General features: G+C 42.9%; 1 protein-coding gene across 2 annotated transcripts; it reads right to left on the minus strand.

Annotated features, from left to right (window-relative positions):
- Positions 1-218: 218 nt before the first annotated feature.
- SNX11 (sorting nexin 11) lies at positions 219-26,871 on the minus strand. 2 transcript variants are annotated; one of them, XM_089531739.1, is made up of 7 exons: positions 26,644-26,871; positions 18,817-18,868; positions 15,974-16,060; positions 12,273-12,373; positions 10,624-10,722; positions 7,327-7,535; positions 219-4,615 (listed from the first exon to the last, which is right to left on the minus strand). In XM_089531739.1, the coding sequence occupies exons 2-7, from the start codon at positions 18,838-18,840 to the stop codon at positions 4,467-4,469; spliced, it is 669 nt and encodes a 222-aa protein (XP_089387865.1). In that variant the 5' UTR covers positions 18,841-18,868; positions 26,644-26,871; the 3' UTR covers positions 219-4,466. The 2 variants fall into 2 exon arrangements, with proteins under 2 accessions (XP_089387865.1, XP_089387864.1); XM_089531738.1 differs by having other exon boundaries at positions 7,323-7,535.
- Positions 26,872-27,562: the final 691 nt, after the last annotated feature.

Raw genomic sequence — 27,562 nt, forward strand, 5'->3', positions numbered from 1 at the left:
AGGCAAGGCTGACAAAGACAAGGCAGATTTCAGTGCTGATGTAATCATTTTGTGTTTGGTTATAGGGACATAACCATACACTTCTCCAATCCTCCCTGCTCTCCAAAGGCACAGAATAGCCATGCAAGGGAACTTCTGAAGCTGTAGCTAAGTACAGAGGGTGGCTTTGGGCACTTCAGAGGAAGAAAGGGAATACCATGCACCCCACAAAAAGACTTATGCAGGCATAAGGGAAACCGAGTTGTGTGTATTCCAGTAACAGGAGGGCAGCTTTTTGTTTTCTAATTGCAGGGAGTTTCAGTGAGGTTGTGTTCTTTTTTACATGAACGGATATTGTAAAACAATGTCCAACAAAGCTAAGCCCTACTGTAATCTATTTTGCAACCTCTGTGGTGTACTGGATTATAGTACAACATGAGCTAGAAAAGTGGTGATCCATGGATTGGTCTGAGTTAGGAAACTATTGACTGCCAATCTGCAGTGTTTCCAGGAAAGAAACAGTTGTAATCAGTGGGCACAAATGTGATGCTAGTCCCTGGCATAATGGGGGGAAAGCCCTGCACATCAGTTTCAGAAATACTGTACTAGAAGGTATCCACTGAAATAGGAGTCAGCTGCCTAATTTGTTTGGTTTGTCCCGAGTTTGTATGTTTGTTAGACAGAAACCCTGATCCTGGAAATAAGTCTAAAAACCTAGACTTGGCTGCAAAATGAAGGCCTGCCTAATTTGCCCTGGCTCTTTTCTGCTTGTTTCTGCATTGCGTTGCTCCAAATACACTCAAGACAAGAGGGCACCATTCAGAAAGGGAAGACACACAGTTTCCAGGAGGATGGAAAATCAAATCCCCCTAAAGCTCTGAGTGACTGTCTGGAAGCTTCGAAAGCTGAGCTGGCAAGGGCAGGTGGTTGCACAGCTGCGCCATTTGGATCATGCGCTCACATCAATATTCATGAGGCAGCCTGGCCAATCAGCAGAGTAGCTGTCATTAGTGAGCATCTGGCTAGTGTGAAGAGGTTTGTTCTGGGGGGTTTTTTTGTAGGTTTTTTTTAAAGTGAACTTCTTTTGACATTTTGAGAATTTGCCTCGGTGGGTTTCAAAGTCCTCTTTCCCCATCCTCCACCTGCGCATTTGGCTGAATCCCCCTTTTGCAACACACCAGGCCTAAAAGCCTCCTGCAATGGAGAGCTGCAACTAAGGAAAGGATAAAATGGAAGGAGAAGAAAGTTTCCACTAGCACCACTTGAATTCTTTAAAACAATAAAGAGTGCTTCCACTAATATGGTATCGGCTGCTGCGGCTTTATTCCTTTCCGTGTTCCTCCACTAATTCAAGATCTTGCAGTCCCACAAGACACCAACACTGGAGTCAGACATAATCACATTAGCAGCCTTTTACATGTCCTTGGACTTCTGATGGTTCCTCAAGGGCATAGCATCTGTGCTGTAGCAGCTCTCAAGCAGTTGAAATAAAGTAAAAGAGCCTAAATATTTACATAGGTAGAGTACCACATGTTGAAAACACTTTATGTAAATTATCTCATTATTTCTTACAATACTCCTAGTAAAGCAGGACAATTTGATTATCCTCAATATAGTACAGACCATCAGAAATGCTAGCTTTGTATAAACCCCTTAGGTCCACCATCTCCACTGCTGTTCCACTGAGAAATTAAAGGACCCTGCAGAAGTGAGCATTGATAGAAATACCTAAAGGCCCTGCAGATAAATTTCTCTCTTCAAATCTGCCTCCGGCTCTGTCACAACTGGTTAGTGAAGGTCTGGCACTTAGTGGTTCAAAAACCTTTATTGTAGGCTACAGATGGGTTTTCACGAACAAAATTAACTCAGCCTTTTCAAAAACAACATAACAAAATAACTCTGAGATACACAACTCCAGAGTCCCTAGTATTCATCCCTAGATGTCACTTTTGGAGCTATGGAGGCAGGCAGGCGTACACACACAGAGATACACACATTCTATTTTATTATAATAGCTAAAAAAGAGAAAAGAGAAAAGTCAATGGATAGTAGCATCACTAAAGCTACTCTATGTGTTTCATCTCTTAACCACTCAGATACATTGGAATGGGTCATAAGCTAAAATGAAGCAAGACCTTTTGATTCTATTCCCTAACAACTACATCTCCAGTAGCATCCCATACACCACTGCCATCTGAGTGATCCAGCAGCTGAACTTGAAAGTTACCTTTTGGGCTATATACCCCAGAATCCCCTAGCCAATATGTTCCAAAAAGCTATTTGTCCATGCTCTGACCAGAATACACTGAGCAACAAGTAGAGGATCTGCTTAGGACAGAAAATGTCTTACCGAGTCAATCATTCCAATAGTTTCAACTGTAGTAACCGGCTAGCACTGTTAATAAAAATACTATACCCACATATTTATGAGTTTAACTTGGAAATAAATTCAATCACACTTCCAGACAATCAACTTTTAAACCAGGCGAGGGAGTCATGCGGGTCTTACATAAACTGCTACTGACTGGCCACTACAGGTTTACATTTTCAAGTAGTTGTGGAATGTTCTTCTGTCACAAACAGCTTATACATACTGACAGCTCTTTCCCAAATTCTGGCTCAGTGGCTGACAATATCTTCTAGTTCATTTGAATATGATGAACATAAAATACTAGCCACTGTGCTTTACTTTTATATTATAAAAAAGAACAAATGGTGCCTTTCCCACAGGTATGCACACTCTGAATCTATGTAAAGAGACAAAGATGTACAAGTCTAAGGGCTGCAAAACTTCAGAGGCTGGTACTGAACACTTCCCTTTTTTAGCAACCTGATCTCTCTGTGTAGCTGAGGTCTTGCTTCTTTAGTTTCCCAATGGCCTGTACACCATCATTTTAAGAAGGAAATGTCCCTAACAAGTGAGAAAACATAATTTTAGCAGTTAAAAGAGAAATATGTGTATTTTCTCCTCTATGTCAGCCTCTGAAATTCCTCACAAAAAGAAAATATTGCATAATTCTATTGGGAGCAGGGAAGATTAGAGAAAGTTATGTGACACTGACTGTTGGGAGTTGTAGGCCAAAACCATCTGGAAGGCCACAGCTGCCTACTCTGATTTAGACTAACAGCTCTTCTGCTTGCACATATTACTTTATGTAGACTTTACTGAAATGGGAAGGCAAGAAAGAGAAGAAGTGATAAAAGAAGTATTGTAAGGAAGAGGAGGCTGTGGTCTATTAAAAGTCAAGGCCCACAGAGTGTAGAATATAGGATGTTTCTCGTTTCAGTGAGAAATTGCCCTAATATTTGAGTTTCTCCAAATTAGAGGTCAAGAAACTTGCTACTTTTCCATCAAATATGGATGGGAAAGATATTACATGGGTAGCATTGGAAGCTTTTCTTACATAGCACGGCAAATCATTTGGGGTGAGAGAGGGAGGAAGAAAGAGCAAAAGAGAGATGGGAATCCTCCTCCAGGACTTCTTGCCTATTTGAATGCATTATTCACAGCTCTGCTAGCTCTCAGACCTAATGAAGAATGGACAAGTCAGAGGAGGGGTTTACACATTTCTGTGTTTTGCCCACAGGATTTCTGCTCTCTGTCCTATGCAGTAACAATAGCAGGGAGATCATCATCAGACATCCAAATCAAAGATGCAGAAGTGGTTTGTATGTATGTGCACACACAGGAGTGTGATGCATTTCTTCTAGCATATGACGGGTTTGCATTAACCCTAGTCAGTCAGTGCACTGTGCCAAGGCCGTGAAATGTATCAGGAAAAACTCCTTCCTAGGTTATGCATCATGTATGCAAAGGGGCCCTTGTTGCCCGTCTGCATCTCTTCTTTCACACCCTTTAGCAAAATCCACCTGGGCGATGAGCTGGGGAGGGTGCACAGGCATTCATCTCAGCAGCACGCAGCTCCATCAGTGGAACCCAGATGTGGGATTGGCATCCACGGCTGCCAGGTGGGCTCCCCAGCTTTGTACAACAAAGGAAAAGTCTAACCCCAGGCAATTTTTCTTTTGACATGCCTACAAGACAACAGAAGGCAGCTGGGCCTTTGCAAGAAGTGCTATCAGCTATGGGAGTTGAGGCGGCAGGGCGGAGGGAGAGAACACAGCCAAAACAAAACCAACAGCAGTTTCCTGTCTAGAGTCTCTTGCCAACAGTTTACAAAAAGTGGGAGAAAGTGTTCAACTGACAAACCCTTGCTTGAAGGCACCTCTTCTTTGTACACAAAAGATCAAGCCACAAGAACAGGAGCGTGCCAGAGTATTTGGAGCTACACCTGGGTGGCTGAAGCATCAGTTCTGGCTGCTCAGGTATCCCACTGGTCCGGGCTTGGCCGTTCATACACGGCCTGGAGTTCCGAAAGGAAAAACAATTTCTGGGAAAGGGCCAGAGGTTAACATAACACCCCTGAGGACATCCTGAGTGGACCCTTTGTTTTCCTCTCATTGTTCATTGACTGGCTCAGTTGATGCTACAGTGTCATCTGGCAGCAGCCCTTCAGGGAGGTGTTCCTCTTCCTCAGAATCTGGGCTCTCCACTTGGCTGTCTTCCAAGCTGACATCACTCCAATGAGGAAGGGGTTCCAAGGAGCTCTTGCCAACATGGCTTCCTCCATCCGAGCTTCAGTAGAGAAAAGAAGTGTTCATTTTCAAGAGAAGAAGAAAAGTGAGAGAGAGAGAGAGAGAATTCTTGTTCAAGATCTCTGGTTCATTCACAGAACATTATTTTCCAAAGTTCGTTAGTTATAAGCAGAACTTGGAAAAGTACTAGTTTACAGTTAAGCTCCCTGAATTCCAAGGCAGGATTGTTAGCAAAACTTTACATTTGTAAATATATCTTTTTGCGGAATTATCAGATTACCACACTATACTCTTACAGTATTGCTATTCCACTTTTACTGTTCTGGATGCCTCCTGTTGCATTCTGGGATTTACAGTTTAGGGAGGGGCATTTAGAATACTCAGCCAGAGAGCTCTTAGACCTCACTGAACTACAAACACCAGAATGCAACAGGAGGCAGCCGGAGCAGTACAAGTGGAATAACAGCGCTGCACGAGTATAGTGCGGTATCTGCATAGTTAAGGTTGTCCCTTTTCATCCATAAGTAACAGACATGGCTGCTCAGAAAGACAAAGCACATTTTTGAACGATGCAGTCAAGAAACCCTTTTGAAAGATGCTAGTAGTTCTAAACCTCTGGTCCTCCAGATGTTTTCAGAGGTCTCAGCCAGTTTGGCCAATGCTCAGGAATTTGGGAGTTGAAGTCTCAAACAGTTGGAGGATCAGAGTTTGAGAAGCACTGATCCCTCTAAAGCAGACAGTCTCAGACCTGTGATAGCATGATACATATTTGGCAGAACTGCCCTCTTCCAAATTACTTATTTCTATCAAAACTTTCCAAACCAGGAATTTAGCTTACAGTGGGCCCAGCTTATCCACAGTCTCTGGATTCATGGATGTAATCCACCTTAAGACTGCAAATAAATAGATAAATAAATAAATCCGAGATCTCTTCCCACTTGGGCAAGAAATGGCCCAAGGCAGCATCAGAAGTGGGGGCAAACCCCAGCCGTTACACATACACTCTTCAGGCCTATGAGACCGGTGGCTAGTGGGCTGACTGGGATCAGAGGAGAGTGAAGCAGACAGGTGCAAGGCTGTACAGTAGTAATATTGTGCAGGGCAGCCATGGTCCATTAACATAGCCACCACTACCCTTTGAAGCTTGAGGCTGTTGTCTACATGTGCACTCCCTGGAAATGGGGGAAAGAGATCCTTCTGTCTCATGCTGGTATCTCTCTCCCCCCTGCCTTCAGGCCTCATTGTCACTGCTGTCATCACCACCCCCTTCCCCTGCCTTGAAGCTTCAGGCTGTTGTGTGTGTATGTCCTTGTGTTGGCATCTCTCTCCCCTACCACCAGACCTCATTGCTGCTGCCACTGCCCTCATGAAGCCAGATATCGGGGCGGGGGGGGGGGGGGAGATGCCAACACAAGACTGCAAGAACATAACAATCCCAAGATTCAAGTGTAGGGGGATGGATGGTGGCAACAACAAGGTGGGCAGGTGGGGGAGAAAGAGATGCCAATATGCGGCTGCAGAGCCACGTAAAGATATCTTTCCCCAGCCTCCAGGGAGTGCATGAGCATGCACGGAACAGCCTCAAGTTTCAACAACCTGATGCTTCAGGGCACTGCAAGGTACTGCTGCCGCCGTATACCATATTACTACTGTAAGCCTTGCACCTGCCCACATCTCTCTCCCCTGACTTTGGGAGCCTGCCAGCTGCACACCTCACATGCTCAAGTATGTGCTTGGTGGCTGGGACTTGCTGCCACTTCTGCTGATGCCCTGGAGGTAATCAGGTGAGTTCTTATATATAAAATAACAGACTCAAGTTATTACATATAAAATGGTGGAAGGCCATATAAAATGGCAGAGGACTTGAGTGTTTTTTGGTATCTGTGAGGGGGAGGGGTCATGGAACCTAGTGATACAACGAGCCCACTGTTCTTTCTTCTATTAAAAATCGCATTTTCAGCAAAACCATGATTTTTCTAGGGTTATGGGGAAAAGATGAAATCCAGCTAGTAAAGGAGTCAGCAGTATGATGCATGACTTCTGTAAGGAAGATTAAGTGAACCACACCTTTCCTCTTATAACTTTATGGATAATGTCAGCATGCTCCAAACCTTGACCACAAGCTTGTTTTCTCTTGCTCAAGAGAACAGGACCTGGAACAAGCTACAGGACAAGTGATTCCACTTCAACATTAGGAGGAACTTCCTGACAATAAGGGCTATTCAACAGTGGGACACACTCCCTCGGAGAGTGGTGGAGTCTCCAACCTTAAAGGTTTTTAAGCAGAGGCTGGATGGCCATCTGTCGAGGATGCTTTGATTGAGAGTTCCTGCATGGCAGGGGGTTGGACTGGATGGCCCTTGTGGTCTCTTCCAGCTCTATGATTCTATGATTAATTATGAAGCAACTGGTAGCCTTCTGCCTAATGAGAAGGCAGAAAGGCATAATCCTACTTGAAATATGGGTATTGATTCAGCCCTCATCTTCAAATTTCCCTAATATTGATCACCATTCTCTAATTTGTATCTGGTGGGAGAAGAGGGTTGGAATGCTGGTACCATGTTTTTGCTTGTAAAATTCAAAAAGGAAGCTTTGAACAACTCTCAGAATCTCCCACCCAGTACAGCCAACAGCTGGGCAAGTCTGGGAGCTGTAGTCCAAAGAAGTCCCTTTACAAGTTTTCCTGGTTTGCACATGGAAAATTATGCATTTGCTAGGAATTACAGTCAGATATCCTTTCTGTTTACCTACTGCTGAAGTCTCCTCCGGCCAGCAGAGCTGCATGACTGTCCTCCTCCTGCACCCAACCACAGTTTGACATGGCATAGCGGAGAATGGCGTCAGTGACACTCAGAGAGCCCCGACCTTGGACACAAGCTTCAATCTCTGGTATAGAGAGCTGGCTCTGGAGGAAGAGATGTAGTTGACTATCCGAAAGAAGTACAACATTCTGTAACACCCTAGGAAAGAAAGCAGAAAGTGGGAGATAGCCAAGACTAAAGACAAGAGATACCCCCCAAGCTGTTGCTGGCAAGATCTTTGGCAGATGTCTCTGTCAAGTGCCTTCTCCAAGGCCTCATCCTTGCTCCAAGGCTTCATCTTTGCTTACAGGGCTGGTGTAACTATTTGTCAGGGACGGTTTCTGGGGAATAGGAGGACTTTGATTCCAGGAACTCCACCCTCCCTACTGTTATCAGAGCTTCAATACAGGATCAAGGGTATCAGAATTTTGTTCCATCCAAATAGGTGGGCTTCCAGCCTGGCTTCCCACTGTGCCCTATGGAAAGCAATACCTAGAAGATCCTATAGCTTCTGGGATGTTCTTCCAAGGACCATAGAATTGATCCCTAAGACTTATCTTTGGAAACACATTTTTGGTTTGCCAAGTTGAAAGATTTTCTACCAATCCCTTGATTTTAGGTCCGATTTGCCATGATCTTTTCTGTTCACATGGAATGTCCTAAACTGCTAACTTGTAGATTGTGCCATTTTAAATATATTGTTAGTTGCTTTGGTTGAGATTTGGAAAGTGGAAAACCAAGGTATAAATTTTTATGTGTGTATAAATAAACAGACTAAGAAAAGAAAAAATGCTTCTCAAGCCAAGAAAAAAAAGCCAACCCAAACCCATCTTTTGAGGAGGGCTTCTTGTCATGTCTGCTGAAGGGGATTCAAGTAAAATGCAGCTATACATGGTTTTTCTAAGGCTAAGGCCTAATCTGCACTACAGAAATAATTCAGTTTGACACCATTTTAACTGTTATGGCTCAATGCTATGGAATTCTGCGAATTGTAGTTTGGTGAGATATTTAGCCTTCTTTGTCAGAGACCTCTGGTACCACAACAAATGACAAATCCCAGGATTCTAGAGCACTGAACCATGACAGTTAAAGTGGTGTCAAAATGCATTATTTCTGCAGTGCTGATGCAGCCTCAGTTAAGTATACTTAACTAAGTAGATGATTCTGGCTACTATTAGAGTCAAACTGCATTATTTCCGCAGTGCATATTAGACCCAAGAAAGCATCACACACAACCACTGCAATCGTCTGGATTGTGAACCTCCACTGACATAGTTATATGGAAGAAGTAGAAGATGGTAGCAAGTTTTTAAAAGACAAAGGCAGTGATGAGGAAAACAAGCAAAAAAGAGGAGACATCTGAGCATCTTGAGCGTTTGCTTCAAGTGGTCCTCTAAGTCAAGGCACTATGAGAGCAGTGGCTTGCAAAATCATATGTGCCATGGCATGGGAAATTGTCCAGGTTGCTGATAACACTTTGAAGCTAGACAGACATTCAAGAAATAAACAGCTTGGAATCTGGCTGGCTGTTCTTCCAATGCTGCTGCTTCTGCTGCTTCTGCCACTGTCTCCCTGCGGGAGCACTGAGAGTATGAAACCACTTGCCTAATGGAAAGTTGCATAACCTAAGTAATGTGCCACTAGACAATTTTGGCTGTTATTTTTTTCCACAAGAACTGCAGGGCTAGTCTGCCAGTCTCTCCTGGTTTTAAAGGGCCTAGAGAAACATCTGAATCAGAGCACAGAAAAGGTTGTTATTGTTGTTATTGGACTTTGTTGTTGTGTGCCCTCAAGTCATTTCTGACTTATGACCACCCTAAGGTTACCCAATCACAAGTTTCTCTTGGCAATTTTCTTCAGAGAGGGTTTGCCACTGCCATCCTCTGAGGCTGAAAGAGTGCAACCTGCCCAAGGTCACCCAATGGGTTCTTATGGCCAAGCTAGGATTTGAAGCTTGGGCTCCAGAGTCATAGTCCAACACTCAAACCACTGCATCACACTGGCTCTCCCTATTAATGGAATACAGCTGCTCAAATTTCTCAGCTGTCACAGCCAAGCCCTGAGCTTGATGATATCATGATGCCCCTACCTTACAGTGAAGATCAGCAAAGGGGGAAGGCAGAAGCTAAGCATATGCCCATCTTGGGTCAGTTGGTGCTCTGGAATGAGCTCTTTGAGTTGGAGTTTCCACTTGTGACAGCCAAGGTAGCATAGGAAAATCAGAGAATCATGTGGTTGAAAGAGACTACAAGGGTAATCCAGTCTAACCCCTCTGCCATGTAGGAATACAGAATCAAATCAACAGATGGTCATCCAGCCCGTTTAAAAACTTCCAAAGAAAGAGAAGTCTTTCTCCTAGTCCAGAGATGGGGAACAAGTGGCTATCCCAACATTGTTGGACTCTCAGCCCTAGTCAGCCACAGCTGATGATGTGGGATGATGGTAGCTACAATCCAAAATCAGTCTAAAACACCATTGGTTGTCTAACCTTGATCTAGAGCAGGGATAAATAGTTGTTACACTAGCTGCCCAAAAGATCTTGGAGGCAACCCCACCACAAAATTATTCAAAAAATGTTTGCCCCAGAAACCTTCTAGATAGCATGGGGAGCACTGTTGCCACATTTTAGGTACCCCAAGCCATTTTATGTCCAGGAGAGGGATTTTTAAAAAACATCAGGAAGTGATGGAGGGGTGACTTTCTGTTTTTAAAAAATGACTTTCCTGGCTGCAAAATTACCTGGGAGCACCAAACATGGCAAGAGTACCTTCATGTCCCATATAAGTCATTTGGAGTAAGTCTGGAGGGGAAAAAACAATAACTTCAGATGGTGGTGGTAAGCAACCCACAAGCTGCAATTTGCTCACCACTGATTTAGATGAAGTCCTTCCTTCGTGGCATTCATTGGGTAAGCCAGGACTAGTCACCTTCACTTTGTTTCCATAGGCTGCCTTACAGAATTCTATCAAAGTGAGATAACCCTTAAGTCTCCTATGTCTCTACACATAGGACAAAGAGGTGACCAAACAAAAGGAAAAAAAAAGAAATACAAATGAAGCAAAACTCACCTATACTGCCACCTAGCCAAAATGACAGACAGATTAGTGTATCTGGAAACTTACATGCACACCCAACTACATCCAATAGCAAAATCCCATCTGAAGGGATGCCAATGTCTCTCCAAGTGGATAAAAATGCTCAAAAATTCTCTGCCCTCCACCACCTTTGCCCCTCACTTTCCACTCACTTCTCCAGGAACTGCTGAAGCCCTTGTCGTCGCTTCTCAATGAATTCATCAGTGCTGCCTGCAAAGAAGGTAGACTTTCCTGGAAGCTCTGGGACAGGCCTGGAAAACAGAGCAAGAGGTGGAGCGGCACAAAGGATGAACCACAAACATTATTCAGGTTGCATCCACCTTAACAAAGAAGAGATGTCTCTAGTTTCGAAGGTGCACCTTTAGCACTCCAGGTAGCTAAACTCCATTACCCTTCAGCCCCAGCCAGCCTGAAGCATGATGGACACAGCATTTTATCAGCATCTGGTGGGACAGGGGTTCCCCACCCTTATTCTACTTCTTACTTCCAGCTCTGTCTCATGAGGTTGTTGTGCACTAGAAAGAAGGCACAGAGCTTTGGGAAGTTATTTTTAGACTACATCTCCCAGAATCCTCAGTTGCATAACCACTAGCCAGAGTTATAATTGTAATTCAAAAAAGTAACTTCTTCAAGCTACAAGAAGGCATTTCTTCAAACTCTCAGCTCTATCAGCTACCTCTCACATTTTGTCCCAATCAGACATGTAAGAGCTTCCAGTGGAGTTAGCCCATGGTTCATTTGATTTAGACAATGACACTTAGCAAAGCAGGTAAGTGAGATAAACGTTTTTCCAGGAGGTCAGACTGTTAGATCATAACATGATGGCTCTCTTAGAGAAACTCTGTGGAGCTACAAGCTGAACCTGGCAGAAGCTGGATTTATGGGAAAGTGTTGCCTGTTCCAAGGTGAAGATCAAGGTCAGAGCTCAGCTATCCTGGAAGTTAATTGGATGCAGAGCTGCAGTTCACAAAAAGTCAGTTTCAAGCTTATTATGTTCTCACAACATGTACAGCTTGTCTAATACAGAATGGAAGACAACTTGTCTATCCAGGCCAATGCCATCTCCTCTACCCAGCAGCAGTGCTTCAAGGTCTCAGGTAGGATATACATTCACCAGGACTGTCAAAGATACTTTTTAACTGGAAATCTGGGGATTGAACCGGAGACCTTCTGTTTCAAAGGCATGTGCTCTATAAGGAGTACAATTCCCTCTCAATTTTGATACCAGCCTTGCCCCCTCTAGTAGCAGATGTGCTGGACTGCAACTTCCATCACTTCTAGCCAGCATGAGGCACTAGGTTGGAAAAGGGTGACCTATATAGCCTTAAAATAAATCTTTTGTTGTTGTCATGTGTCTTCAAGTCATTTCTGACTTATGGCGACCCTAAAGTGAACCTATTGCAATGTTTTCTTGACAATATTTGTTCAGATTTGCCAATACTTGGCTGGGACCAATATTACTAGCTTATTTTAAGCTTATAGCTACTAAATCTTGGGAGATTTCAACCTTCAAATACGAAGGGAGGCTCACAAAAGCTGGGAAATCACCAAATGATGGCATCAAGGGGTTGTGTCCACCTGGGCAATGGGGCACCAGGAAGGCTGGATTTGGGATTCAATTTTCCTCTCCCCAACCTGAAATCCTCCCACCCATCAAATGTATTTAGAAGACTCTCCCAGTTTTATGTTCAACACTGAGTTGCAAAGGCTTTGGCTGTTAGTGTGACATTTTCAAAGGGCAAGCACAGATGGCCTCTCAAAGGCAGAGGCTGCTATAAAAAGATGGCCATTTTGCACTTACACCAATCCAGCGTTTTTCTGGAGCCGTTTCTTCAGCCACACAAACTCACGGTACCGTCGGCGCACACAGGACGTCTTTGCTGTGAAGGCTTTGCTGTTGGTCTGTATAATAAGAGCAAAGATAGTTGTGTTGCTGTGGGATTTCTGCTTTCAGACTCTCTTTCGAGGCTGTCTCCCTCTGCTGGCCACTGCATCAGAACTAGTATAAAAACTTTGCTCCATAAAAGTTACATGGTTTAATCAGCATTACTAGACAATGAGAAAATAGAAATAGTAAAAGAGTTTGTATACCTTGGATAAAACATTGATCAGAATGGGGGCTGCAGTCAAGAAATCAGAAGAAGACTAAGAATGGGGAGGGCAACTATGAAAGAAGAAAAGGTCAACGGCAAAGACATACAACTAAGTACGAAAGTCAGAATCTTACAAGCAATTGCGTTCCCCATTGCCATGTATGGATAAAATAGTTGGACCATTAAGAAATGGATGAAGAAAAAATAAATTCATTCTAGATGTGGTGCTGGAGAAGAGTGCTGAGGATACTGTGGACAACCAAAAAGACAAACAAATGGGTAATAGAACAGATTAGGTAATCCTGGAAGCAAAGATGGCTAAACTGTGACTGTCATGCTTTGGCCATGTCATGAAAAGGCATGGATCATTTGAAAAAGTGGAAGGAAAGATAGGACAACTACACTCTAGGTGGATGGACTCCATCAGGGAGACCATGAGCATGAATCTGTAAGAACTGAAGGTAATTTTTATTGTGCAGGTTTTTTTTAATTGACTGTTTAGTTGTCTTGGGTCCCGGTCTGGGTGAAAGTTGCATACAAATGAAATAAATGTTAGTTATGGTGCCACTGCTATTGCCTTTGGGAAATCCTCCATCAGTGTCACCCACCACCACTGGGGCCCCAGTAGCGGTTTGACACATCTAGTCTGGCTCCTCCATAAAAGCCTATCTTACAGCAGCACTGTTCCTATCAACCTAATCTCTTGCCTCACAGGAGTACATATGTAATCCCACCACTGCAGAAGGTAGTGCCACTTTGAGGGACTTAAAGTAGTTTAGCCTCCCCTGGATGGCAGTTTCACAGTCTGAGAGCAGCCACCAAGAAAGCCCTTGAGTGATTCTTGCCATCTCTGATTTGCATCACTTGGACATTCAATTTCTGGATCTAACTCACAGGCCTCTTCCATGTTATCATCTCACTTGGAGATGGTTGTTTTCTCATAGGTCACTGTGTAGTAGCCCAGCAAATAGGTCAATTTGATTTCTTCAGGCTCTAGCAATTGTGCTTCATTCTCTCTATAAAGTAGTTGCAACATATAACTCACCCCACCAAGGTCATTCCTGCTGCCTCCAAAGCCCTCTTCTCCAGATCAAAAAAAAGGGGGTGGGTGGGTGGGAGATGCAGAGTCACACCTCCAGCATTATCTTGAACCCACGATTCTCAACTAGAACAAGGCAGTCTTCTTGCTTTGGATTCAAAGTATTTTTCATGAAACTGGAAATGTGGCCTGCAAGTGTGCCACAATGGATACAGTTATGTCCTGTGGGCCCTTCTCGGAAGCTGTCACTTGGGTTGCTTGTGGGGAGATAGGGTGGGCAAAGAAAGGAAGTCTGAAAACCAGGAATGGCGGGAAAAACTGGGGACATTTATGCTAAAAAAGAGAAGATTCAGAGGCATCAGGATCACTATCTTCAAATACCTGGGGGAAAAATGACACACAAAAAATGGAGGGGACTTGTTCTCTGTTGCTCTGGGTAGTGGTAATTGCAGTGAACTAAATTTCAGCTGGATAATTTGAAGCAATTTTGTAACAGCACAAGCTATTCAACAGTAGAAGAGACTGTCTTAGAAAAGGGGCTGTTTCTTTTTTTGGTGGATGTACTTTAAGCAGAAGGTGGATGGTTACTTGTCCCAAAAGCTGCAGCTGCACTGAGCACAAGGTCTGACTAGGTGACCTCCAAAATGTTCTTCCCACTCTACGTCTTGTTGTGTTAGGACCACAGAATATAACCTCAAGTTGTTGAACTACTGGGAGTTTCAGGAACACGACCATGGTCATGAAGGCAGAAAGCATTATGATTGTTCCAAAAATGTGGCTTGCATGATGCAGAAATGACTGTCTCCAAATCATGCAATATGTACGGCCTATATATTTCATGTTTTGGAAGCAGTTAGCTCTTCATCATACAAGCCACATTCTTGGAACAATCATAAAGGAGGGATGTCACTAAGGTGGTGCCGACCGTACCAGGTGACACCCCAAGTGGGGGACAACACTGCTCCCCAAACTTTTGCCTTTTGGCAGAAATGGGCTGTGGTGTTCACCTGCATCGCTTTTAAACACTGAAGAGGTGGTGTGAGTGGAGTGATGCTAAGTGGGAACATACAGGAGAGGTCCCAGGTATTTTTTAGTGTGTGTGTGTGTATTAAAAATGTATTCTTTTACAGTTTTCTTTAAAACATAAGAACTTACCAAATTTTAACTTTAACCGCATTAAACAATGTACATATGAATACATTTAGATTGTACATATGCTAGTGTAGTTTAAAGGTATAATGTTAATTTTCCAGTTGTTTATCTCACAACTATTACTATTACATTCAGTGATATGTGGGACTTACGATTTATGAGTGACAGTAGTACAAAAAACATTATTAAGAATTCTGTATGGTGTGGTATGGGAGGAGGTCTATAGAGTGTGTGACACCATGAGTTACCACAGGTGATGTCACTGCATAAAGAGTCAGACAAAATACTCTATTCCACATAAAATGTTCCAAAAAGAAAGTGAAAGTATTCCATTTGATTATAGTTATTGCTGGGAGAGCTCAACAAATTGCTCATTTGATTGAGCAAAGAGCCCTGTCTGAACTTCCAGTACCAAATGGTAAATGTCTGACAAGAGTTTCCAAAAATTCAAAGAATCCCAGCAATCTCTGACATACTTTCTTAGTACTGCAGTTTGGAGTTCTATGGGTTTCTCTTGTCTTTGTTTTTCTAAACTGTATCAAAGTGAGTGGAAATATGACCTTCCTTCTCCACCTTCCTTCATTCTCATCTTTCTCAAAGCTCATAAAAGTTACTTTGTTGGACAAAACTTCCTAGAATACCCTAGTTGGGATGGTCAATGTCTATGTTGGCTGGGGGACTCTGGGAGTTACAGAGCCGAAAGTTGAGTTTTCAAGCTCTGGTCTCATTTGCACAGCACTTTAGGTAAAGTTAGAAGGCAGTGTCTCCCCTTCTCTATGAATTTTGATATCCACAGGGGGTCCTGGAACTAAAACCCATTCTTTGTCTTAAAATTCTAAAGAACAGTAGACCATAGTAATACAATTAAGCATATGTGAAATACACCCAGAACCTCAATGGTCTCTTTTCTGTACAGTTCAATTCCCTGCTCAGCTGTAAAACTCACTAGGTAACCTTGGGCAAGTCACATGCACTCAGCCTTAAGGGAAGGCAACAACAGAAAACCTTCTCTGAACAAATCTTGCCAAGAAAACCCCATGATAGGTTTGCCTTAAGGTCACCATAAGTCAGAAACAACTTGAAGGCACACAACAGCAACAACAAAATCTACAAGCAGAAACCTCTTACAGCAAATCTTTCCACTAGCAGTCACAAACCATCTTTTCATTATAATTGTTGTCTTTGGGACTATCTGCAGCTCCCTTTTTTCATACTTACATGGAGGAATATTTTGTAGTCCACATAAGAGTTCCAAGACCCCTCGTTCTGTACACGAGGATCTTGAACGCGCACAGTGGTCAGTTCCTGGGGACAAAGCGGGACATTTATTGACAGAAAGATGTATCTCTTATTTCTTCCACAAACTGGTACTCAGCAAACAATAAAATGGAAATAAAGCAAACGTAATTAAAACAAAACCAGATTCACTAAAACCTGACAGAATAAAAAATGAAATTCAATGGGGGGGCAGAGGGATGGAAATCTACCCTGTTAAAAGCCCCTTCTGCAGCAACTCAACCTAAAAGGGAAAAGCGTCTCTGACATGCTCAAAAATTCCTCATCCCAACTACTCACTCCAGTCTTCCATAGTAAGGGAGATAATTACCATTGCTTTCCATGCGGGCTGGGAGATACAGGGAGTCGTAGTCCAAAATGTAACTTTCCCAGCTCTAAGAAAAGCCTTGCTAGATGAAACTGAATGTCTGGTCCAATGTCTCTTACAACAGCAACCATTCCCAAGAAGCCCAGACACATGGCAGGAAAAGGCAGCAACAAGCATTCCACCGTGAAGTCAGAAGCTTTCATGGCTGGCATCCATAGTTTTTTGTGGGTTTAGCCCAAAAAACCCACAAAAAACTAAGCATTCTACCACTGTAGCCAAAAGATAATAGTCAATAGCCATCTCCCATTGTCTGCTTTATTGACATTCGACATGTGTCAGTGGTACCATTTCTCCAAGGGCAAAAGAGGAAGATGTCTGTCCTATGGGGCTCTGTCTAAACCAGAAGTAGGGAACTTGTGGACTTCCAGCTACGGGTGGACACAATGAAATCCAATACAGTGCTGTGATTAGAGTGTTGGACTTAGGAGGAGATCTAAATTCAAGTCTCCACTGAATTTAGCCAGTCAGTCTGAACCACCTACCAAGGTTGTTGTGAGAATAATGTAGAGAGAAGGAAACTACATACGTCTACTTAAGCTCACTGGAGGAAAGGCAAGAAACAAATGCAGTTAATAAATAATGAACTCTAGTTGGGTTCAGCCAGCCTGGCTAATGTTCAGGGACAATAACAGCTAGAGTCCAAGGAGGACCACAGTTTTCCCACCCTACTTTAACTTGTTTTTAAATCTTTCTGATCTGGTGGCCACTGACCATAACTGTTATGTTAGATTACCAGATTTCCTTGAATGCATTGTCAGCCTATCCACCAAACAGTTTCACTGTAGGAGCCTCTAATATTTACAAAGAAAGGTGAAGAATATCTTTTTCATGCTTTTGTAGAATTTTATGATGCCCATTTGAGGTTACCAGGTCAGGACTATTCCAGGCTCTGAAACCTCAAGGCCAAAACCTGAGACCTAGGGAGCAGCCCTAGTAAAGTCACAGGAGAGAGACATCAGTGATGTTACAAGGGGCAGACCCTGATGATGGCATTAAGCATGACATATTAAGCATCAACCACTAGCGCACAGAGTATGTCAGTCAAATGAAAAATACAACCTAAGAAATGAGGAAAATACAGATACACAAACTTTTCAAGACAGCACTCTCACCTTGAGATTTCACCCTCACCCTGAGGATCAGAGAAGGTGTCTCAGAACCTAATATCTGGGAAACCTATGCCCATCTGAGTCTTTGTCCAAGGAGAGGGGATTCCAAGGTGTAAACACACAAAAAAGAGGAAGAATAGGGTCTTACCCATTGAATCACTTTAAAAAAAAGGTACAGAAACAATTTCATTGTTGGCACGCCAAGAAAGAGATGAACCTTAGAAATATCACGGTGAATGTGTCCCATTGACTCTCGTACTCAGGTCTGTTGTACCAGATGCACACAAACTAGATAAGTGTATGTTTTGCGTATGGGGGGCGGGGGGGACAGATTACATGGCACATATTGCCTTGAAGGAATCCCCCTGAAACTCTGTGTATTTCTAGGGACCTTGCCATATTGTTTACATTAGTGCAGTTCCATATATCTAGCACATAAACATGGCTTTCTAGTACACATCGTCATGTGAGGAGAGGAAAGTGAGTGGCAAGCAGAAGAATTGCTTGGGTCTCTGATCTTAGGTTTCAAGACTATAAAATCTCTCTTTGTGGAACTCCCTATATTCCCATATAAGCTGCTTGAACATCTTCACATCTTGGGATAAAACAGGCTTGCCTGTTTGGTCTCCCATACACCAGGAGGAAGAGAAGGACTGGGAAGAACTTGGCTAAGTGGGCAGCACTCTGTGAGATATTTAGCATTCTCTGTCAGAGAGCTATGGTGCCACAACAAATTATGTTTCCTAGGATTCCATATCATTGCATCATGGAAGTTAATGTGGTAGTCAAACTGGATTATTTCTGCGGTGAGGATGCAGCCATAAAGATCACATGCTCCATGCTGGAGGAGGAGATAGAGAGAAGGCTCTTTGTTACCTCCCAGTGAGACATCAGGATTACTTGGATGTGTACAGAGCATAGGAATATTAGTGTTAATGCTAATGCAATGTAGTGAATTTGTTCCCATTATATCATACAGAAGAAAAGCAGAGAACTTTATAATATCCACTCATTAATTAATTAAATCATTAAAATGAAACTATCATTTAAAATGACTTTAAAATCCCCCAAAGGACCAAATTAACAGAAAATATATCAAATCAAAGTAATGAACAACCACAATGGTCTCTCAAAAAATAACAAGGTTGGCATTTAAAGATTAAAATAATATTTTAATGGTTAATTTTTTAAAAAACAAATTAGGGTGACAAATGAATTTTTTAAAAAATGATTTCCAACCTCAAAGTTAAGTTATATTATGCCATGTCTGCTAAGGCCTCAGGTCTTACCTCTTGTTCTTGAGGTTCTAACATCCTACATCCACGGCTCAGAAGAAAGCATCTGCATAGGGGGGGAAAGGAGTGCAGAATTAACACACAAGTGTAAATTGACACTATAAGCCATTTGCATTTCTTCAACTGGATTACTGGGCAGAAGAAGAGCTTGCTGCTCAACTGGGAAGGAAATAAACATTTCCTGTCTTAACAAAATGAATGAGGAACTCTTTCTATTCTTTGTGGCTTTATCTTGGAGCTTCATAGGTCAGCCTTTGCTTTCCTCCATGCCAAGATTGAGGGCAAAGAGAGAGTTACACCACTTCTGTCCAAGTAAAATCAGTAATAAGGGAATAAGTCAGCCTGGCCCAGTCAGACATAAATGCCAGTTAGACAGGACAGGAAGGAAGCAGTTTGCTAGAAAGTGATCTCTTTCCCTCTTACTTTTCCCCTTAGCTCCTTTTCCAATCTGCAATTTTATTCTAAGGACAAGGACTGTTCCTGTTTTGTTTAGCTTGAGGTTTTTATTTGCTTGTTAAGGAAAATGGTTTTGCAATGACATTGAGATTTTGAGAAGCCACTTTTATCTCAGTAAATAAAATTATTACTTTTAGTAATTTAAATTATTTAAATTAAAAATAAAGTTTTAGTAAATAAAATTAATTGGCGAGCTTGCAGGACACTGGCAAATCCTGGAAGAGTTCGAAGCAGAACAGGTGGGGAGAGGATGCCAAATATGGTTGCTAAAACAGACAGTGCATATACACAACACAGTTGTGGTGGTTTGATACAATGGCTCCACCTTATGGAATCCTGGGATTTGTAGTTTAGTAAATATCAGAATTCTGTTCTAGTGCTCTACTGCACAATCTATAGCAGAATTCCTAACCCGGCTGGGTGGTGGTGGAATAGTGTAGCCCGTATACAGATTTTCAGAAGTTCAAGATGGCTTTTGAGACCCCTGATGAAGCACTCAATCTGCTGCATCCCTCCAAACTTTCTAGCACATGATACCCCCCCCTTACCAAATGGCCTCCACCTGTAGTGGTTTGTGTTGACCTAGGACTCTAGCAGTGAGAGTCTGAATCTTTGTTCAGTCAAGAACATTCATTGGGTGATCTTGGGTAAATCACCATCATTCAAACTGAGAGGTAGTCAATGGGGAATCTCCTATGAATAAATCTTGCCAAGAAAACTCTAGGATAACATGGCCATAAATTGAAGTCACAAAAACAACAACAACAACAAACAGCAACATCCACCTAAAACAGGAAGACTCCACCACTCTCAAAATGGTCTGACAGATACACTGTCACTTCCAATCACTCAAAATGGTGGCTGCAACAATGGCTGCATCCACACTGGAGAAATAATCCAATTTGACACCAATTTAACGGCCATGGTTCAATACCATGGAATTTTGGGAATTGTTGTTTTGTGAGATATTTAGCTTTCTCTGTCACAAAGCTCTGGTGCCACAACAACCGATAGTTCTCAGAATTTCATAACACTGAATCATGATGGTTAAAGTGGTATCAACTTGGATTATTTCTGCAGTGCAGATGCTTCCAGTACATTGAAACCCTACAGAGGAGAATAAAATGGCATAGTTCTCTCCAGTCTCTGAAGTGTGGCCTCTAAGCTAACCCAACTACAAAGCAAAAGATTCCATACAATGGAGCTATGGTGGTTGAAGAGGTGTCAGACTCCTACAACTCTATAATGTAGAACAACTATAGCATCATTGCTGCTCTGCATAACACCTGATCTGCCTTCCTGCCAGGTTTGGCAGAAACAGAACTGTGGTAAGATGAGCAGGTGAGCCAGCATAGTGCAGTGGTTTGAATGTTAGATTAGGACCCTGAAATCCAAGGTTCAAATCCTCTCTGAGCCACAGAACCCCACCTGGTGACTGTGGGCAAGTCACAACCTGTCAGCTTCAGAGAAGGCAAATGCAACCCCCCCCCCCCCCAGGAAATCTTGCTAAGAAAACCCCATTATAGGTCTGTCTTAGGATCCTCGTAAGTTGGAAATGCCTTGAAGGCACACAACAACAACAATAAAGTGAACAGAGGGTGAGGACAACATGAATAGAGGTTCCAGTTTCACTTGGTCCTATAACTGCTCACCTGAACAATGAACAGATAAGGCAATAATGCAGAGCCAGCAGTCAGCAGTGGACACAGGCCTTAGCAGATGCCCAGTGATGCCAAATTCTGATCCCGGCCCTTGTTGTTGTTGTGCGCTTTCAAGTCACTTCTGATGTATGGCAACACTAAGGTGAACCTATCACAGGGTTTCTTGGCAAGTTTCTTTAGGAGGGGGGGTTGCCATTGCCATCCTCTGAGGCTGAGAGAGTGTGATTTGCCCAACGTCACCCAGTCAGTTTCCATGACTGAGCCAGGATTCAAACCCTGGTCTCCAGGGACATAGTCCAATGCCCAAAGCACTACACCACACTGGTTCTCTGGCCCTACAGAGAAGCAATTTTCAGCCAGCACCCAACTGTTGCAAAAAATCTTGAATCCACCTTCAGATCATGCCATTTAGAGGTAACATAGAAACAGAGCCTGGAGATGTTATTTTGCAGGGCAGGCTGTCTGGAGGATTTGGGGCATTTCAGTCAGCTCTGTACATATCTTGGAAGGAAGAAAGAAATTAATTTTATCATAGTATAATTTTACAGAGAAGTCAGTCAAAAGTCCTGGGCAATCTGGCAGAGTCTGAATCCTGTCACTGGTTATAAGTGAGTAGGGTTAGAACAAATCATGCCAAGAATTGTTGTTGTTGTTGTTGTTGTTGTTGTGTCCCTTCAAGTACCTGAGGGTCAACATACGTCAGAAATGACTTGAAGGCATGCAACAATAACAACAACATGCTGGATTCAATTCCTGAAAGGAAAGGTTTACTTAAACTAATGGGACTCCCTTTGTTCTGTCCCCCAAGGCATGAAGGCTACATTTAAACCAACTGTCTGTGCCAAGTACTGTACTAATTAAGCTTATCTGACCTGCTTTTGTTTCTTTAGCACTTCTACTGACTAGCAAATCATTTACAAATGTTACTGAATATCTCATAAAAGCCTTGTTAAGTAGGGTAGCACTAGTCCCAATTTACCCAATAAGTAGACTGTAAGGAAAATGCCATTAAAAGGTCTTTTGTAATGAATATGAATATACTAGCAGATACTGAATAATCTAAATCACTGCTTTTAGTTAAGAAATTGGGCAGATTATGAATCTTCTATACTTTGAAACCCACTGGATGACCTTGGGCAAGTCGCATACTCTCAGCCTCAGGGGAAGGCAATGGCAAACCTCTTCTGAACATAACTTTCCAAGAAAACCCACATGATAGGGTGGCCTCAGGGTAGCCTTAAGTTGGAAAGACTTGAAGGCACACAGCAGCAAATAGCTTGTTTCTTGTTGGGGGTTTTACTGGATCTGCAGCCCAAACTGAGAGCCTGTATAGTGATGATTACACAACGTTGTTGTTGTTGTGTGCCCTCAAGTCCTTTCCAACATATGGTGATCCTAAGGCGACCTCAAAGGGATGCGGTGGCTTAGTGGTTAAGACGCCAGTTCTGATGATTGGAAGATCAGAAGGTTGGCAGTTCGAGACCCCAATACTGCATGATAGAGTAAGCTCCCGTCACTAATCCCAGCTTCTGCCAACCTAGCAGTTCAAAAGCATGCAAATGCAAGTAGATAGGTACCACTTCTCAGTGGGAAGGTAACAGCGTTCAGTGCAGTTATGATGGCCACAAGACCCACCAGAGCAGTCCTCGGACAATGCTGGCTCTTTGGCTTAGAAACAGTGATGAGCATCTCCCCCTACAGTCGGTTACAATTTGACATTCATGTCAAGGGACTACCTTTACCTTTAAGGTGACCCTATGATAGGGTTTTCTTGGCAAGTTTCTTCAGACGGTGTTTGCCTTTGCCATCCTCTGAGGCTGAGAGAGTATGACTTGCCCAAGGTCACCCAGTGGGTTTCCATGGCTGAGCAGGGACTTGAACCCTAGTCTCCAGAGTCATAGTCCAAAACTCAAATCACTACACCATGCTGGCTCTGCTTACAGTCAAGCCTATAAAATCAACTTAAAAGAAGCTCTGAGGAATGCTATAAGGAGTAAGATTTAGAAAAAGGATTACATAACCTGGTACCTTGAAGGTACTTGGAATACAAATTCCATAAACCTAAAGAAGCATGGCCACAAGATAATGGGAGCTGCAATCTAGGGAATAACAGGCCACCTGCCACCAATCTGGAACTTAATTTCAACTATGGTATTCAGCAGGATTCAGTCTCAGAATCTAGGATATCAATGTAACAGAGGACATGTGCAAAGTGCTCTTATCTCAATAAGCACTGTTATTATCCTAGCAGCTGTGTCAAGGGGTATAATTCCAATATCAGAAGCTATGAATTCCAAACCAGTTTTTATGCCAACAGGTGTCTTCAGAGGTTCGTCATAGAAATGAAGGTATTTTGTCTCATAGAACCTGTTTAAACTTTAAGGGAAGTGAGCCTAGACAGACACCACATAGACTCTGATCTAGGCTGCATCTAAACTGCAGAATTACAGTAATGGGATTTGACACTGCTTTAATTAAGATCCTCATAGCTTGCGTCTACACTGCAGAAATAATCCAGGTTGATACCACTTTGTCACAGCTCAATGCTATGGAATTTTGAAATCTGTAGTTTTATGAAATATTTAGCCTTCTCTGTCAGAGTGCTCTGGTGCCACAGCAAACTATAAATCCCAGGATTCTATACCATGGAGCCATGACAGTTAAAATAGTGTCAAACTGCATTAATTCTGCAGTGTGGCAGCAACCTTAGATCCCTTTTCTGGGGTGGGAAGGAAGACACACACAGGAGCCCCTTCACTTAGGTTTGCTTCATTTGTTTCTATTTTTTCTCCTGAGAAGAAAATGTTTCTGTATATCCAAGTATACAGACAATATTATTTTACTGAGGAGGGGATCCCAGTACATGAAAAGCAAAGTGGTGGCACAGGGTGGTTGTTGTTGTGTGCCTTTACGTCGTTTCTTACTTATGATGACCATAACATGTCATCTTGGCAAGACTGGTTCAGAGGAGGTTTGACATTGCCTTCCCTGAGACTGAGAGCATGTCACCCACTGCTTCTCACCTCTGAGCAACCACACGAATGCCAAAGCCACTGACATGCAAATATTTGGATCAGCTCTGCCTTCAACAAGCCTACCCTGCACCAGTTTTGAAATCAACTATACTGGTCAAGAGCAGAGCTTGGAAAAGTTGCTTTTTGAATACAACTACCACAATCCCCTAGTCACAGCTTGGACATCTGGGGAGTTGTAGTTCAAAAAAGTAACATGTACAGATTCTGGTCCGTAACACATAGACCATGGGGGAAGGCGCATCAGAGATATCCATCCAATAAAGTGGCTTCTTACAACCTGGTGCCTGACAGATGTGATGACCATAGCATCCATCATCCCCATGTTAGATGGCAGTTGCACTCAAACCTAACTAGAGGGTATCAAGGTGGGGGAAGCTGTCACAGCAGCTTTAACAAAAAAAAAAGGCTATGGAGACCATCTTCATTCCCATGTAGAATGGTTGCACTTGTGCATGTATCTTTTAAATCGCCAGACGATTTAAGTGGACCTCATGAATTTCATATGGTTTTCTTAGGCAAGGAATACTCAGAGATGGTTTTGCCTAATCCTTTCTCTGAAATATAGCCTACAGCACCCAGTATTCATGGGTGTTCTCCCATCCAAGTACTAACTAGAGCCGACCCTCCTTAGCTTTCAAGATCAGAGGAGATCTGATGCCTTTAAGACTTCTGAGCTGAATGTCAGCATGTTCACCTGCCATCATTCATACTCAGGACTCAGATAGTGACTCCGAACTATACAGTTACAGCCATTTGATACCATGTTCGAAGGCCTTGGTTCCATGCTTTGTTTAGTGGGACACATCCAGTTCTCTGCTGGAGAGATCTAGTCCACTCCCCTGAACTACTGTACAGTAATGAGATGTCTAAGTATTTCATTGAACTACAATTCCCAGCTTGACCATGAAACCCACTGGGTGACCTTGAGCAAATCCCATGCTCTCAGCCTCGGCAAGATCTTGGCAAGAAAACCCCATGATAGGTTGGCCTTAGGGTCATCATAAATCAGAAACGACTTGAAGGCACACTTAACAACAAACACTGACACCTCCTCTGCAGTTAAAGCCTCTTTCCTACCTCTTTCCTGCCTTAGTTTACTTAGTTTACTTAGCTTACTTAGTTTACTTAGCTTACTTAGTTTACTTAGCTTACTTGCTGTTCACCGCTACGATCTTTGGAATAGCGGTATATAAATAAAACAAATTATTATTATTATTAATGGTCCTTCGTGAACACTTAGTTCTGAATTCCATGTCCAATACTTGGAAAACAAAGCTGTGTCCACACACACACACACACACACACACAAAATTTCATATTAGCAGATAAATAAAAATGCCAGGACAAGGCCCCAACGTCCAAACAGGTTTGAGACCCAGTACTTCTCCCAATGCACATTAAACCCTTGAGAGGCAAGCTTCCATATGTCATGCCAACTATCAACAGAGCTCCTTTAGTATATTGCTTGAGAATCTGAAGAATGGGACATGACCCTGGTTAAATTCCAGCTCCACCAGATGCTCACTGAATGCCCTCAGGGCAATATAGAAAGCTTCAGAAGACACAAAGACACACCCAGACTTTACATGAAGATTAAGAGCACTGATTCCCTTAAGCACTAATCCCTGTAACCATATTATATTGAGTGCTTTGCCTACTAGATGCTCCACGCATGGGGTGGTCAGACTTCAGCATGTCAAATCTACTTTGTGTTTTCCCCTAGAATCCTAAAACCCATCATCCAGAGGCAGGAGCGAAGGCATATACTTAGGATGAAAGAACAGGGTGTTTCTGGACACATTATGAACCCAGGAATTTACTTTTAGTGTCAAAGGTGTTAAATGATGGATGTCACTCCCGCCCTCCTTCCTGTATGATTTCTAACACCTTTGCTTGATGAAAAAGCCAAGGGAGCGTTGAAAGCTTGCAACATGTATCTTGTGCACTTTGGTGGATTTGGGATGTTATTGTACTTCGCTATATGGCCAACACAGCTACCCTTGGATGTCTTCCAATCCAATCCCCGGTTACCTATGAACCACCTGACACCCCAACCATTGCTCCATCCCATCCCTGACTAAGCAAGGCAGAGGAAAGGGAGGCAATGTTTTCTATACACACCCCCATTACCAAGAACCTTCGTCTTAAGGGGAAATGTCACATTTTTTGCAGCAGAAGACTTTGGCTTGAGCACCTCTCCACTTACATGGTGGTAGAATGCAAAGCCATAGCTGTGTTAGTCTGGACAATCAGACTAAACCTCATTGCTCCAGGACCAGATGACTGCTCTGCCACCTTTGCACTGGCAACTCACAACTGGCACATGGGAAAGTAGTGGCTTGAGTGCTGGACTATGACTCTGGAGACCAGGGTTTAAATCTCAGCTTGGCCATGAAAACCACTGGCTGACCTTGGTCAAGTCACATTCTCTCAGCCTCAGGGGGAAACCATGGCAAAGCTCCTCTGAACCAACCTTGCCAAGAAAACCCCATGATAGGTTCACCTTAGGGTCCCCATAAGTCAGAAGTGACTTGAAGGCACACAACACACACACATATACATAAACCACTGCAGAGCCCATCATCCTTACAGCCACCTCCCTCAACCTTTTTTCCTTTGCCCTTGCCAACCTCCCCACCCCAGTGCTTCCCCCTTGCAACTCTTCCTACCTGTGTCCTGGGTTCAAATCCTGGTCTCCTTGGTGTTAAAAGCTACAGCTCTGATGCTTCTTGAAGCTTTCCCTTTCTCCATCCAAATGCTTTTCTGCCCAGCCCAGCCACCTTTCAGTTTAATGCCTTGTTTGTTTTCTCCTAACAAGCTGCAGTCCTTCCTGGCGCGGTCCCTTTAAGAAGGACTGCCCAGATTTCTAGGGTTCCTCCCCCCCTTTAAACCAATCATTTGATCCCGCATGCGCACAACGACTCAAGCCGCAAGGGCTGCTGGGAAACGTAGTTTTTATGTAAAGCAAGACTTGCCAGGCCATAGATGTGGTTTGTGAGCATTCAAGGAAAATAGAGGAGATGGCAAACTAAAAGCCAGAAAAACACAAATAAATATGAATTCATTTCATATGGTTTTATTTACTGCTCTATTATTTTATATTTACATCATAAAATAAAAGATAGATTATTTTATGATGTATTTATTTTACGATTATTTACAGCTATATTATTTTATGATGTACATGATGTATATGATGTATTATGATGGACTCAACTCTATTTTTTTTCTGATGAACCTATTCTCATTAAAAATGCCTTCTTGGCTTGTATTCTACAAATCAATGAACAAAATATGGATGCCAGCCGTGAAAGCCTTCGATTTCACTGTTGTTGGTATTGCTGTGTGCCTTCAAGTTGCTTCCAACTTATGGCGACCCTAAGGCAAGCCTATCATGGGGTTTTCTTGGCAAGATTTGTTCAGATCAAAAGGGCAGAACGATGGGTGCCCTTAGAACTACTGTACTCACTGCCCTTCTGAAATGGCCCAAAGAAGAAGCATAAAGCAACATGTCCACTATATTCTGCTCTGGTCAGACCCACCTGGAATATTGTGTCCAGTTTTGGGCAAAACAATTCAAAAAGGATG

This window comes from Sceloporus occidentalis, unplaced genomic scaffold (assembly GCF_023333645.1).
Source record: "Sceloporus occidentalis isolate IW3139 unplaced genomic scaffold, rSceOcc1.0.p SCAF_7, whole genome shotgun sequence".
Taxonomy (NCBI): Eukaryota; Metazoa; Chordata; class Lepidosauria; order Squamata; family Phrynosomatidae; genus Sceloporus; species Sceloporus occidentalis.